The following is a 16,953-nucleotide window of genomic DNA, read 5'->3' on the forward strand; positions in this document are numbered from 1 at the left end:
TTTCTCTGGTAACTGGTAGCCGTTCACTGCCTTCGGAAAAACACGCAAGATTTTCGTTCCCGTGTCGACACGGCGGGCAAAATTCTTCCACTGTGCGCGACATCGCGCGAAAGAAGCGCTCGAATCGGAAGCACGAGCGCTGCAGCACGCGATACCGGATATAACACGATCTCACCGATGATGTCCGTGCACTGCCGTACACTGCCCTGACCTGACCACGCGATCGCAGATCACATCGCGGCGTTCCCGTGAAATATTTGAACAACACACGGGACGGTACCGCAGCCTCCTATTTGGAGAAATAACAAGCAACGCGACGAATCTCGATCACGAACACGCGAAACTGTCCGAGAGCTAACCGCACTTCGAAATATTTTTCCACGTTGTATCTGAGTTTTCCCACCCGATGGTCCTTGTCGCGCGAGTTGTTTCAAGTGTTCGACACTGGAGAACAGACGACGAACGTTGAACAACGGGAAAAGGATATTCAGCGAATAAAACGACAGTCCTCACGAGTTTAGGCCTGGTTGACAATGACTCAGAGGCTGGTGTGCAGGCGGCGTATCTAGACCCTTTTGTTATAAAAAGAATCGACGCACCACGCAAGAAAGATTGCTACATCTTTCTAGTTGGTGCCAGCGTTGCGTTAGTGTATCTCGTAGGTGTTCCGCCGGGTGTATATCTAGTTTCCATTCCCCTCGCACAATGATAAAGCATATTAACGCAACATACTGAACGGTGCTACGGACACGATCGAATAACAATGAACGATATTTCCTTTTGCCTTTTAGATACTCCGACCGAGTACTCGAATACCTTTCTCCTTTCTCTCTCTTTCCCTCCTTTTACCTATTAGCGTTGCATTTACACGCACGCGGGACACAGCGAGAAGAAACGTTTTTGCACGGTAAACGTTTCCACTTCCAAAAGAGGCGATTTCTATGCCCGGCGTTGTTCACTTCTACGTGTTTGTTTTCAGCTTTGAATCTTGACTTCAAATTGAAATTGAAAGAAACAAAGACCGTTGTGGTAAAATTAATAATAACATCGGTTCCAGTGTCGTGACCGGTTATTTCGAATGATGGGCAGGAGGAGTATAAGTATTTAATTTAAAAATAATTATTCGTTTACGACGTAAAGTGCAACTTTCTTTTGTTTTTGTTTTTTCGTCAGTATATTCGTAACTTTGTGAACATCGAAGTAAAAAATGTTTATATTCTTTTATAGCGAGAGAGGCGTCTGCCACCTTGTGACTCCTCTCTCTGGTTGCGTTACTGGTTGATTGTAGTCGTAAAATTCCTTTGTGAATTTAGGTTATCCTCTTTTGGTTGTTTCGAAGACGATCACAAATTGCTGGTCGAAAACCTTTGACAATGAATGGATCGTTACACAACCAACGTTATTCATTTTATATTCACCATTTGGAAGGTCTGCTTAAATATTCATGTATTTGGTGTTTATTAATTCATGCACGATTTTGAAACATTCGTTCGAAAGTTGTATTTGTACTTTATTTTTAGAAATTATGTAATGTTCATAATCGCGGTGTACGAAAAAAAATCTTCCGATTATTTGTTTCCGATGCATTTTGCATTACTAGTATCTACCTATTTTGGATCAAGGGAGGATGTCTTTACGTTCAAGATCGTTGAATCGTATTTTACATTTAAATCTGTACCCGATTTTTAAACATTTGTAAAGAATGTATAGTTTCATTTAAATCTTTTCTAAAAGATTATGGTCATAATTGAAAGTAACTGATTGCTTGTAAATATTTTAAAGAAATTTTGTAAGTTTATAATCTCTATAAAACAGTTAGAAAATTGAATTAAGAACGTATATATAAAGAATAAATAATATAACGAAAAGAAACACGAATAGTAAATTTATCTGAATAGTTTACAAATGCGACGGTTGTAAAAATAAAATCTATCGTCGTAAAAGATGAAATTACTATGTACACAAATTATATACTGGTGTACATTTAATATGCAATTTCCCTTTCCTAAAAAGTAGTATTAAAATATTAATGTTAACGAAATTTGTAAAATTCGCCATCGTTGTATTTACGCATTCTTTGCAGCATTTTAGGCTTTGTTAAGTTTATATTTTTCTATACCGAAAAAGAATTAAATATCTGCTTGGAAAACATTATAAAATCAAAACAGCTGGCGAAGACTGTTTCTAATTTAATCGGGCGACATTAGACGCAAGCTAAATTTCAAGTAACTATTGTACCTAATAAATATTTAAAGCATGAAAGTATTCAGTTATCGCAAAAAAGGTCTATTTACTAGGAATAATGAATGTAAAACAAAAGTAGCTTCCTTTCAAGTCCTTTCATTCGATTTTTTATTTATACATACCGTTAGCCTACAAACCTTTAACCTGTATTCATGGAGAACATAGTTCGCGAGCGCATTTATTCTCACATCGTGGAATATAGAAAGCAATTTATAGTAATACTTTATCGTTATATTATATAATTCTCAATACGCTTTCTTCGAACGTAAAAATAATTATCTTACGAACGAATCGTTAAACCGAACTGAATTTCACTAATTTCGGTGAAAATTTTATTCAATGCTTCGAGATAATTTTATGAAAATCTTCGAGTATCTGATATCGCGAGAACTTGGAAGGAATAAGATAAATATCATACCTCCTCTATCGACCAATCGTGTTTATTTTCTACTAAATGTGACTAATAAATAAATAAATAAATGAACGTATCGTGCAAGATGATTAAATGTGAAAATTAATAAACTTATTCGTCTATTTATTCTTTGATTTATTATATAGAAATTCATTAACAGTTGAATAAGAATATAAAATTTCCAACTTATTCAATGACACACAACAATAGACGCGTTTTAATAAAATTTTGATCGATAAAAGAGACACGAAATCAAATGTTCTTTTTGATATAATCTTGTTTCGAAAACCCAAAATATACTTAAAAATTTGTTTAATTAGAAAACTGAGAGATCTCTATCTCTTCGCAATAAACCAATGTCTGGCTATAGGAGCATTTACCATAGCATATAAGTTGAATGTTTGCAGCATTTAAATCAATCGACTAAATTGTAATAGTTATATCCGGTCAGTTAAAGACTGTAGCCACAGTAGTATAAGCAAATCCGTAGAAACTGCGTACTGCGTACCAAGCCCACGCGTCCGCCTTAAGGGTACGAAAACTTGTGCGCAACTGTGCATCTATCCGTGTCAAATGTTTCCTTCTTACCGTTGACAAAATTTATCGAGCGCAATAATAGCTGTCTTATAAAATCCTTTGAAATTGACGATACGGGCATAAATCTGTATTAGGTATTTACCTAGGTGTATTTAAATAAGCGTTAATTCCATTAATTCTACCGATTTAAAAAGGAGACGTGTCACTTCACCGTATCGTGTCAGCGACACGAAAGGCATTCCCTGCACATTAACAAAGGAAAAGATGTTGAAAAATAATTATGTCGCGAAAATGTCCAAATTCGATGAAATAAATAGTCTGAAATAATCAGGAATAATCACATAACGAGCAAAGTATGACTGTAGAAAAACGTACTGTCGAACTGTGATGGTATGAAGCGAAATCTTTTCTGGAGGAAGTGTTCGAAAGAATTGATCTCTTAGAAATGAATTGCGCTACGAGACTGGGTAAATAGTTTCATTTTTGAAGACTGATCATTTGAAGATAAAATTGCAATCGCTGGATCCGAGTTTTCGGAATGCAATTAGAATTGCGATACTATTACGTTTTCGGAATACATATACCGATAAACAGAATATTCTCTGTCGATGAGTGGAACGTTATCATCGTTTGTGATCGCGAGCATTAAACGTTGGGTAACGAAACCGTTGATTCACCTGTTGTCCGTTTATCGTTGATCGATCGAAACATTGAAAAATTATCCGAATACACCGATACTTTGACCGATATTTTATCAAACGACAAAGAACGTTCAAAGTGTGCGTACCCAAGTGTCACATTACGACACGAAAAGAATTTAGTAGTCATCGTAGCACCACGGATTTTCTACGTTTACGGCTAACACCAATACGAAAAAACACATGCGAAAAAATACATAGAACCCATATGCCCCTGTGCAAAGTTAAATACAAATAGTATCATACCGATTCATCGATGCTTATCTTCGCGCTTGTCTTTCATTCTCGACATGTACCGTAAAAGCATAAAATCCGCAATGATCGTCGAGGAATATTCGAGAATCTCTCGAACGAAAGCTATTTATCCCGATCGATCTTCCAAACAGCTGCAACCTCCATCGGGAACGAGCGTTCCCTGGAATCGCGTAGTCGATTTACCATCGAGACGGTAGCATCACTTTTCTCCGATGATCGATGCACAAAAACCACACGTGACACGACACGAGTCCGTCTCCTCTCTCTCTCTCGTGCGCCAACTCTTTCATAACTGACTTACACCGAATACCAAATGGAATTATAATAAACCCGGGAGCAACGATGTCAACCGGCGAGCGAGTTCTCCGTTCGGCTTTCACCAATCCCTCGTGTCAAAAACACGCGAAATAACGAACCTCACCGAGATACACACCTACGCGTCCCGGCAGTATCCCCACGACCAAGTTTCGATCGGTCGAAGACACGATCCTACGCCGACCGCATCCGGTCGACCGAAACTCAGCCACTGCACTGCCCGATCGCTATCGGGACCACGATGTTCGCTTCGCACAATAAAACAAATCGACCGCGGTACAAGGTGGTGTCACTTTCCGTGACCATTGCCGAGCCCGATATTAAGGGCACACTCGTGTATAAAGCGATGTGTACGGCTTGGACCGTGCGGCTTCGGTCGTCCGCTTCCGTCTTCGCCGATCGTGGAACGCTTAAGGATAAGGATACGCCGCGGTAGCTGGCCATGTCCGGCCCATGGCAGAGACGATCGGTGCACCAGTGACAGCAAATGTTGCGGAGCCAGGTACGTACCTGGACCGCGCAGCCGCTTTAGGTCTTGGAGAACCGAGCGGAGAAGCAACCGGCGAAGCGACCAATCGGCGTTCCTTATCGTTCACGTAGGTGTACGCGCGCCGGCCGATGCACGTACACACGGCTCTCTTGGTATACCGGCGTATCGTATCGGTTGTTTAGCTCTCCGCGCGGGTTTTGCGGCTTTTGCCGCGCGGCTCGATCGAGGGAACACCGCGAACTTCAGCTACGAGCGATCTCTCCGCTCGGTACCTTCGGTGCGCTTCGCTCTGCCTCGGTTCGCTTCGGTTCACTTTGCCTCGTACTAGCGGGGGCGTGACTGGACGTACATTAGACGACAGTAATGCTCCGTCTGCGATGCCAACGACTGGATACGCGGACGCTAAATATGGCCCTTTTCGTCCGATTTTCGATCGGGAGGGCGCACTTTCCTCGCGGTCTGAACTCGTGTATCGGACGGTAGGTGTTGCTGGGTGTTTGGACACTCGAGGAAATAATCGAGCCTCCGAATTTTTTCAATCGATCTTTCTTTAACTGTACGTTTCCGGGGAATCGATAACTGGCGATCGTTGTTGTTTGAAATTCGCATCATTCGTTGTACGGTGTCCGGTGAATGCATCGTCGAGACTTTTTTTTAGAAATTGTTACTTTCAATTACGCAAATGTGTTGTTCCTTGGCGGTGAACACGATTCCAAAATTATGGGAAACTTAACGAAAGATTTGTCGGTGGATTTACAGTTTGGAAAGGTATAGCTTCCGTGTGTCGAAAGTGGAATTTTGAAAACAATTCGTTGAACAAAGAGAGGAAAAAATGAAAAAGTTTCGATTTTTTCCAAGAAAATGAAATAATATTTGGTTTTGGTATTCTAGTACTTTCGGCATGCAGAAGGTATATTATAAACTACAAATCGTGTTCATCGTCAAAATACTATCGCGATATTCATGTAATTGAATGAGATTATTCGTATCTTTTTTACGAAATTTTAACAAAACCAATACCCAATAACGATCGATGGACTGTGTCTGTTTCGAACGATTACATTTTTTAATTTTCTAAATAGGCTTGCAACATTTTTGTTTATGCACTTTTAACCTAGGCAGGAAGATTTAGCTGCAATAAAGTGCAATAAATCCTTAACGAACAAGTTGAGATCATTTTTATTTTGACCTTACTACAAGAATTTTCCTGTTTTATTTTGGGATCGCTACATTTTAACACGTAAGTTTAAGATACTTACAATTTTAACATTTGGATATAATATTTTTTAAATTGCAAATGTTTCTCAACCCAAATCATAAATTAAAATTTCCAATCGCTATGAAATTACTCTCGGTGAAAATATATTATTCAAACTATACGAACCAGCATACTCGATATGTTAATCGATTATTGACAACGACCGTTTAAGAAAAAATCGGAACGATATAATGGGGATACATTATTTTTTGCATTTTTCTTTTTTCTTTTGTTTTAAACGACATTAATATTTCATGACTCATTACCGTAGGTTTATCATTATGCTGGACGTAAATGTTTCATAATTTTGTACTCTGACTGCGTTTCTTTTTCTTGTAGCATTCATAGTGAATCACATCACCAGTGATTTTTCCACAATCAGTGCTTTGTGCAGAACTGATTTCATTGCAGAACACGAACTACCATATTAAATGAATTCCTATTCGAAGGTTGAAATATCAAACGTTGTAGCATTATTCAAGTAATATATTATATCTTATATACATAAATTATAAACAGTCTTAGATTATAAACAAATTAATGTCTTTTTCTTGATTCGTTTCAACTGCTTTTTCTTTCAAGGTAAATGTTTTTCATTTACAAATAAAACTTGATAGTATTGGATATTATTTTCTCTATATTTAATTAGAAAATTTATTTTTCTGTAAAATGTTCATTGTATTTCTTTCAAAGTTCGTTCATTTCGGTACTATTAAAAAACGTTAAATTAAAAAACGTTCTCTTAGTACCAAACACGTTGGACTTTTTTTAATAAATCGAAGACTATCTACTTTAACGAAATAACTAAAAAAACATCACCGAAAAGCTACATATTTGAAATAATTTTGAATTAATTGAAAAAATGTTATTAAATGCAATATTAATTACTAAAAGAGATAAGTTGATGCCGTGTTATGTGTGCACGAACCAATAAACATAATATGACGTGTAGAAGGGGATATAAGGGACTCTAGGGACTAAGGGACTATAAGGACTAAGGGTGTAGTCACTAGTGAAGGAACCGCTTTGTTCTCGAGAACAATTCTGCACAATCTAATTGGTCAAAATTGTAACGATCTTTTGCAAGCAAACAGTCTGTTTACATTATACACCATTTGTTTAAGAAGCTCTCGAACCGATGTTTTCATTCATATAGTAGAGACGCTATCCATTCGACTAGTCTAACTTTATGAATTACAAATATCTGAAAATTCGCATGCTTTTTTATAGCCATATAAATTCTTTAAATTCCGTGTAATGCTACGCGAATAAAACGATTCGGTGTCTCTCGACGTCACAAGCTTAACACGAAGCATACAGCAACTGGGAAAATTTGTTTTAAATAGAGAAACATATCAAGATCGTACGAGTTAATGAAAAATGTGTACGAAGATGAGTAATTCGCACTTAACCACTTTCGAGTAATTTTATGAAGAGGGAGAATCGTTAAGTGACGAGCCATCTGTTAGACATCCCATCGCAAGCACAAGCGACTCAAACGTTATAAAAGTTTGTAATCTTCCTAACAAGTGACACCCGATTATGCACTGCACATTGCATGAAAATATTCCAGCCCATACCGTGAGAATTGTCGATAAGTATCGGCAAGTACCGATACTTTTAGATCTCTCATATTTCCTTTATTAATTATATCTTTTATGTAAATGCCACCGTGAGAAAGAGGTTTAATACAATTTTGGAAACTGAGTACAAAAATAACTTCCAATGGCAGTTTCAACCTATCCAAGTGTAGGTTAACTATATTGAAAGTTTTTATTAAGGTATAATTTTATTTTTATTTCGGTTTTTATTCCAATAATCTGGTAACTCTTTAAATAGACGGAACACGATTCCTTTTGAACTTTTTTTTTTCGTCGAATAGAAAATGTGTGTAGTTAACGATGAAATTCGACGTCAAGTTTCAACGTTGAAATAAATATCTCAGCAGATTTCTGTTTGAAAAAATTTTAGATATTCTTTGTGCATTCTTTACAGCAAACTTGATACAAAGATTGTGCCTTTTATGATTCACTTCCTTTTTGTTTCTATCTTGATCCTTTCTCCGTTTATCCTCTTCACGTGAGAACTATCCATGATTCGAAGTAAAATACTGCACGATTTCAAGCAAGAAATTTTACATATAGTACCGTAAAGTTTTCACGGTTTCGTGCTTAAAATAATATGCTGCTATTGGAATAATTATTGCTAGCAATATATCCATGTAATATTGTATCTATATATGAACATTGTTGACCATTGTAGCGCCAGCCGCATTAATCACGACAATTAAAAATGTCTTTGTTAGCGTGTACTAACCAGCATTAGGTCTCTAATCTGTGATCGAGATCGCGTAATACTATCTGCTCGTATCGGTGTCTCAATAATTTATATCACGAAACGATTCAGTGAGGTTGTCGTTTCTTTCAATTTTTGATGTTTCTACATTAATGCGTAAATGAGCCCCGACCTGTAACGCACGTATCTCTCTCGCGATAGCTTGCATCCTAGAAATTATAAATAATTTATTGCTATCCGAGCATAATGTGCAATAGAACCAGTCACAGCTGGCTATGACTGATCTATAAATAGGCCAGTAGTAAAACTTTAGATCTGCGAGCGTTGAAAAATGTGTTTCTTTGCAATTTCACACGACGGTTCGTGTAATTGTTTGAAGACGAAACATCGAAGGGGCTGGAAAATCCTTAAATTTATTACTTGTTCATTAATTTCGCATTTAGACGAATATAACTACGATTTGTAGCTTACGAAGGTATGCGAGTAGTCGTAACGAAAATGAGCTAATGAATTTACGAAAACCAATTATCCGTTTTATTGAAAGTAATAAAGCAGTTTAAGGCAAAATTCCAAATTGCGTTTATAACTACGATCATTAGGTCGCAAATACAACTACTCGGTAGAATAACAAAATTCAATGTATTCCAACAACGTTAAAACACTACAGTCAAACTAGTAGGACTACATTAATCTAGCATGAAAACGAAACATTTGATTAAATAATAATAATAAGCGAACAAGGAATAAAAAGATAATCAAATTTCAGCAAAATTAGAAGTTTTCCACGATTACGACTAACGCTGTAAAAATAAAATTAAATTTATGTAACAAACAAAAACTTTTATTGCTTGTTTTCACAGTAACGGAAGATGTTGAAGAATTCTTTCAAATTTATATCAATTTCAATTTATTTAACGTTAGTATATTTTTCAGTATTACGAATAGCTACTTTTAACGTAAAGTTTTATTTTCATTCTACGTCTTTGATTGAAATATTTCGATATTAGATTTATTTAATATGAAATCTATAAAAATTGGAACAATTAGCGTTGAGATGAAGTAGCGGAAAAAATTATGAAAAAATGAGTCTCCCGCCGAAATCGACACGTACATTTTGTTATTGACACACCGAGTTGGACACGTTAAAGTATAATTACTATCTGTTAATATGTAAATCGTAGAAATACTAATGGCAATGATCCTCGTCAAAGTACCATTCTACAGTAGCATTCCTCTAATCACGGTAAATCCTTTTACAGCCACTCCAGGAAGAGTGACCCTGTCGTCATTTTCCATAAATGGTACACCATCAGTAGGAAACGAGTATCCGGTTATCTGTTCTAGTATATGAAGATAACCTGTTACATCGACTTTTGTAAATACAGTTCATGTATCGTACGCTAGTCTAAGCTTAAACATAATTTTCCACGTGGTGCGATTTATACTGCTGTCATAAAATCAATTAACGTCTCATGTTGACGGTATAACGTAACATATGAAGTGTAACATATGTTGGAATCTAGTTAGAAGCGATTTTTCATTGAAAAATAAAACGAAAATGTAGGAAAATATTTCTTCTACGACCATGAGCTCTACAATTACGCAGTTTAAGGTATATATGTAGTTGCAATAGCCTTCTATGTACATATATGTACAGTGTATAGGAATAATACTTTATGGTCAAACATACTATTGTTTTAGCGAAAATAGAGATGACCTTTTATGATTCAAAGGACAAGAATTATTCTGCGATCGAAAACGTTAAAAAACGTTGAATTACGTTTTCAAAGGTACATGCATTGAAATTTAACAAAATTTTCAATAATTACCAAGATAAGATTGGATATCGAGTCATATTTTTCAGTACACGAAAATGATAAAAAATTTTAGTTACACATGTACATGTTATCCTATTGAATTTATTTTGACTTACAAACATTGTTAATATTTCAATAATATTTATCGTAGACTGAGCTAGTATAGTTAATTCTATTTAAATATTTACATTTTGTTCTTGAGGAATAATGAGTGATCTTGCTGAATATTTGTAAACACTTTTATGATATTCTATTGCGCAGGTTACCTTCATACGATATTGAACGATGAATGAGTTCATTCATTTTGAAAATTAATTTATATCACGTTTTCGATTTACTCTTACACGTACTTCGAATTACTTTCGTTTTGTGCACCCACTATTCGTTACAGCACACCTTCTATATTCTCAGAAAGTATTTTATTTAAAATGTAAAATGATAATTTTAATTAAATGCTGCTCCACACTATCATTAAAAATCGTTCCATTGAGCAGTAATGAATTGTAACTGCAGACAAATTCAATATTTCCTCGTGCATTTAAGGGACAGTCTTTTGTCCGAGAATTTCTCAATAATTGTGCAATTATTGCACGATCCTTTCAAAGCGGAAAAGCATATGAAAATACAAAAGTCGATGACAAGTTTTCAATATATTAACACAGAAAGTAGAGCGGAAATGCAGGGAAGCGTATCTACCTTCAATAATTGCTATCCTTGCAATTATTGTACTCTGTCATTTAGGCTTTACGCAATGCAGAACAATTGCTTTCCCATCATTAAAATAATTAATTATTAGATACATAATAAGAGACGAGTATCCATTGCGTTTCATGTTATTCAATAAATTTCTATCTAGTCTGAACCATGAAACATGAAACCATCGAATAGACGATTTCGTATACAGTATTCTTCGTACATTGTACCTAGTACTTTTATCGTATATACATTAAATAAAAATCCAGTTCATTACACGGGTAATTTCACGTGCAGTTTATAAATGGCGCGCAGATTTAGAATTCCCCCTCAAAATACAAAAGAAAATGAAACTGTTATGCAGAAAATTTCTCTCGCTGTCGGCGTTACACGTTTATTTATCATCGCTATTCCGCATTCTAATCGAAGTTGATTCTTGTGGTACTATTCGTTATCATTGCGTAACGCTTCGATGTAAGTCGTATTATTAAAAATTTGTGTCGAAAGAAAGGAAGGATTGCGCAAATTTGCGATTTTTGCTACATTGCGCAGAAATATACATATATTTATTACGGGTCACAGAAATTGCACCGGCAATCGCCGTATGCACTACAGGTATGTACGGAGGCCGGAAGTCCCGTTAGTCAACCTTAAGGTTTAAAATTCGTTCCTCCAAGTATTACTTCGGGCTTACCTGTGCTTACATACGTGACTTTCTCTTCAAACAGAATCAGGTTCATTTATAAAACTGTGCTTCTTTCCAGTAAACCTCGAAAGAACCGACAAATGTTCAAGCAAATATTTACAGAGTGAAGCACATAATTCGTGGCACGAACAAAGAAAAATTGTTTCTTTCTGACAAAATTTTTCTAAGAGGTCAAAGTAAAATATTATGTTCAATTAAGGAAGGTTACGTTTTCGAGAAAATCTATTAATAACTCATTATTTCCGTTCGTGTTTGCAAAAATTGACAGTGCCATGATTGCGAAAAATACAACAAATTCCATATTTTATTTTCCATTGTTGTAGAAATCGTTGTAAATATCATCCCAATTGCTAGAGAGAAAAATTATGTTCAATCAAATAGAGGGGCATAAATTGATTTCAAAGTATTTTTAACAAGACTCGAAACAATGACGAACCTTTTTTAATAGATACTGGTTTAAACAATTTAAATGGAACTTCTTTGAAAAAAGTTCTCACGTTGTTAGATGTGACGAGTACAGATATGTAAAAATTGCAAATAAAAATTTTGATTCGAATAAAATTTAAAAAAAATGAAAAATAAAAAATAAAAATTCTTCTATTATTCTTAATCCGTATATTTTTACATTGAAACAGATACTGAATACATGCTAAGTATTTAACGATTTGTTATGTTACTTAATGTAAACATAACGTTTATTTATTATTTTCGTATCTTTTATTTGAAACAAATATAATAATAATATGCAACTAATATTGTATATAATTTATCATATTATCAGATAAAACTAGTATACACATGTGTATTTCAAATTTAATACGGTATGGTAGTTTTATACATTTTATAAAATGTTGCCTAATAAAAATTCTGAAATAAAAACTGCTTTCTTGAAGCTTTCGTTATAAAAGATTCTAAAATATCTGAAACACAAAATAACAAAAATATTTTTAATAATAATTTTTTTCCAATCGAAATACCACTCAATTCAACAGATACTTTCCTAATAAAAGAGTGTGAACTCTAACAGCATTTTTAAAAATAAAAGTCAACTGTTTCATTCCGTTAGTGAATTTCAATTTATAATTTCTCGAAAGATTTTCACAACTTTCTCATCAACTAATGCCCTCTTTATTCTTCGTGTCATTTGTCCATCTGGACAAAATCGATCGAGAAATCTTCTTTGGAATAAGAAATTGTTTTTGTCGTCGTTACAACTTAACAGGAACTAAGAATTAGGTAAGAGAGTAAAATGATAGAAAGCAGATTATTCCACTTGAACGTAATTTACCTACGCGTTTCCTAACTTTTAATTTCATAATCTTTGCAAATTATTATTACCACGTTTTTCTAGCATTGTATTTACCGACGAGAGTCCACAAAATCTGACGTTCACTTTAATTTATTTTATTATTATTCGTCAAAGTCGAGTCGTTAGTGGTTTCTAATATCTACATACGCACATAGATAATTTAATATAGTACATAAAGAGAATTTTCAGTGAAAGTCGTACGGAGCTGGAACTAGTTTCCATAACATCTTCAAGAAACTGATTGGGTTATAGCCCAATCAGTTGCGAAGAATTTCTCGATGAAAGCTTTAGGAGTCGTGCGAAGTACACGAACCTTTATGAAATAGTAATTAATCTAATCCAATTCAAACCTACTTAATTACAATTATTAATTCTACGAGCCCAAGAAACCTTTTCGAGATTAAAAATTAAATAAATATATGGATCAATTGCTTGTACCTACTGTATGCATTCAGAAAGTTGAATCAAAGAGTCAGACTGTGATATATCTGTGTAAATAGAACGCAGTTGGGTTTATTTATCACCGCATCACGGGAAAACAGTTGACGAGATTGCGATATCATTTGAAGCGTATGGTTGGAGCAGCTCGATTTCAAATCTAAGCTATATGACATGGCGAAAATCTTATTGACAAGGGGGTTCTGCGAGCATCAACAAAAGATCTGTATACGCTGTTTCGCTTACAGTTACTTTTACGGCAAAAGTAGACGTAACGAAAGTTATTGAAAATGAAATTTGTAGACCGACTTGTGCACAAATTTTTGACAAAATCGATACTAACCAAAACATCGATTCGATTCTTTTTGTCTTTAAAGGAGATAACGATGCCGAATTGAGAAACAAGATCACTTTTACAATTTCTTATTAGCGTGGAAGCTTCTTGCTTATTGTAGAATATTATTTTAAATATTTATTTGGAAAGTGAAATAATAAAAAGAAACGTTCAAAGATTTAATTTCATTTTAAATTAATCCTCGTTGAAATTGTTCGTTCGCGTTTTGTCATGTTTTTATTCGTTTACCGAAGCATCTCAAAGAAGAAGTCACGTTATCGTTCGAACGTGACTTTTGTAAAATAATCGTTGATAATAAAATGACTCTCACTTAGGATTAAAAGTTCCATTTTTGATATTGAATTTTTGTGACTCTTTTTAACATAAAATGAAAGTAAACGAAAATCTATTGTGAAAATTTTAGAGCCAACCGGTTATAATTCTCGAAAATATTCTATTACTCTGTTGCTTCTTCGAATTTCGAACAAAACCTCGAGAAATATACATTTTTAAATCGCTAAACTTTCCCAAAATGTAAAACGTTTTCGATGCTTTGCATCCAGCGTCTGAATTATTTCCCTCGATGCTTTCAAAAGTTCTAATACGTACGAGTACGTGTACAAATAATTTAAATAGTTGAATAAACGCAACGTGGAAGTAAAATCGTTAACGCACCGAATAAATATTCATACTTAAATTTCCCAATGACAGAACGCCTCGATGTCGTCGCAAGATCGCTAGACAAACGACACGGGAGAATATCGAATTGGATTTTGATTCGTTTCGAGCAATACGATACGTCCCTGAAGAGGTTAATGCACGTGGCAGCGGTAGAGCCCTGTTTATCTCTGCCCCAGAAGGTAAAATAGAAAACGTTGTACATTAGAAAGTACTAAAATAATTTTTACATTCGAATAATATTTCCTGTCACGGGCAAACTCGTGTAATTCAGCTGGTGTGCATATATAAATATCGCGGGTTCCTTATACCTCCGTGTGAAAGCGCCATTCCACTCGACTTCAGTTATATGCTACGACATACAGAAAGACGAGACTCTCGTTCGCACGGAGGGTCACAGCTAGCCCTGAGGGAGCAGTCATTGACATTGAGAGAGAGAGAGAAAGAGAGAATGGGAGGGGGTGGGTGGGGGAGACCGTCGGAGGAACGTGACTAATATCGCGGTGCTACCTCTATATGGAAGCTTTTCGCATTTTCTATTCGCTCGTAGCCATTTGTGGTATTGTCGATCACGTGGCCGATGTAAATCCAACGATGATTTTTCGAATTCGCACGAGGCAGACTGGTCCTTCGAGTTCCGCGCGATGAATCCGTCAATGAAGAGATATCGCGTACCGCGGCATTCGGACGATGTTAAAATATTGGTTACCGTGACGTTGATATTTACGTTCGCGTTATTGTTCGCGGGACAATATTCGGATGCAAGAACGAGGATGAAATAGAAATACAATTCACTCGAGCGATCACGGTGACGGTTACAACATTGAATAAATTACACGACGGAGTTGGATCAAGAGATGCCGGTAAGACGACGCAATTGTTACGCATTGTTAAAACCGTACGAAACACGAAACTAACGAATACGAAAAACGCAACGATTGTCGCAGATTGGATAATCCGTGTCAGAGGTTTTTTTTTTTATCGAAATTCCTGTCTTGTCGAAGAGGGAAAATATCGAAACGACGAGTAATTTTTGATCCCTTTCCCGACGCGAAAGTTGTCAGTCACCGTGGTGTCACCGCGTCTTAGGTCGCTTAGCTAGTTGAAAAGCTCCGGATAATATTAAAACAGGTTTCTCGCAAACGTCTTACTCCCGACGGTTTGGTATTCGACAGTCGCCCCGCTGGTTTGTGCTCGTCGAGGTTTGTCGCCTCGAGCAGCGTAGAAAGTATGTATAACGCGAATCACTTTGATAAACCGTAAACGGGTAACCGTGATATAAAGTATGTAAATAAGATTTGGTCGAACGCTTCGTCCTCGAGACACGTACGTCGAACGTATCCTCCGGCGGGATGCGAGAGCGAGTCGTAACGGAAAACGAGAAATTTCCCATCGCGGTACAGATTCGAACGAAAACTTTCGTGAACTCCGCTCGAGGAAGTAAACGACATTTCAGACGGGACGATTCAACGTTCTATCGGCCATACCACGGAACGATCAAACTCACAGCTCCCTCTTCGATCGTATTTAAGAGCGTGGTGTACGAAGCAACGCGTGAACCGAACTACGGAGGCAAACATTCCTGGATCGATCCTTCCGTAACAATAATCACGGTCCGTATCACTCGCATCGTTCGATACCGCGGATCGTTCCACACTTTCCTGACCGAGAATCGGTTCACGGAGAACCGTTCGAACCGTTCGAATCGATCGAAAAGAACACTTGTTCAACGTTACCCTTGCTCCTCTTCGGTAGCCGGTCCCTGTTGCGCGATGCGAAACACGTCTGTCGTCGACATGGTGCTCCGCTGTCCAGCACTGTTGACACTCGATCACGGGTCACATATCGACGTTGCCCGAGTCCGTGCATCCGACGATCGAGGATGATTCCTCCTCGATTCGAATCCAGGCAACGATGCCGCGCACTCGGCCGATCCACGTGTGAACGCGCGCAAACCGTGCAAGTTAAATACGTGTCCAGGTTGGCTGGCGCCCGTCAAGGCCTGGGCTGCCGCGGGAGCGGTGCTGGTACGCGGGATCGGTAGCCGACAACAGGTTGCGGGATCCACGGATTTTACACGATCCACGGTTGTATCGAGAACGATCGAAAAGCAACGAGGAGCGACGACGGCCGACTCGCTGCAGTCCCGCGTAGTGTCGCGACGAGAAGCGGTCGCGCCGCACCTTTGCCTCTGTTGCCGCTGTTCTCTTCTTTCTACCTGCGCGCATGCACGCACACCATCATTTTTCTGTAGCCCGTGTCTCTTTCTCGCTCTTCGCGCGCATGTGTGTGCCGCGTGCGCGTGCCCGCGTTCGTGCGCGCATACGTGCGTGCGCCCGCGCGCGTACCTGTGTTTGTGTCCGCGCGTACCTGCGTTTGTGTCAGCGTCCGTGGACGCTCGTCTCTCTAGGGACGAAACGCGTTCCTTCTACCTGTGCTCACGCACACGACGATTCGTAGGGATGCTATTAAGA

General features: G+C 37.2%; 1 protein-coding gene across 3 annotated transcripts in view; it reads right to left on the bottom strand.

Annotated features, from left to right (window-relative positions):
* LOC143149426 (uncharacterized) overlaps positions 1 to 16,641 on the bottom strand; it is an 87,007-nt gene extending 70,366 nt beyond the window's left edge. For 2 of the 3 annotated variants that reach the window (XM_076316762.1, XM_076316761.1), the window contains exon 1: positions 16,216 to 16,641. In XM_076316762.1, coding sequence (XP_076172877.1) covers positions 16,216 to 16,277 — 62 coding nt within the window. In that variant the 5' untranslated portion in view covers positions 16,278 to 16,641. Of the gene's footprint in view, positions 1 to 4,137; positions 4,161 to 16,215 lie in introns of those variants that run through there. The other variant, XM_076316763.1, reaches the window with a different exon arrangement.
* Positions 16,642 to 16,953: the final 312 nt, after the last annotated feature.

This window comes from Ptiloglossa arizonensis, chromosome 7 (genome assembly GCF_051014685.1).
Source record: "Ptiloglossa arizonensis isolate GNS036 chromosome 7, iyPtiAriz1_principal, whole genome shotgun sequence".
In the NCBI taxonomy this organism is placed as follows: Eukaryota; Metazoa; Arthropoda; class Insecta; order Hymenoptera; family Colletidae; genus Ptiloglossa; species Ptiloglossa arizonensis.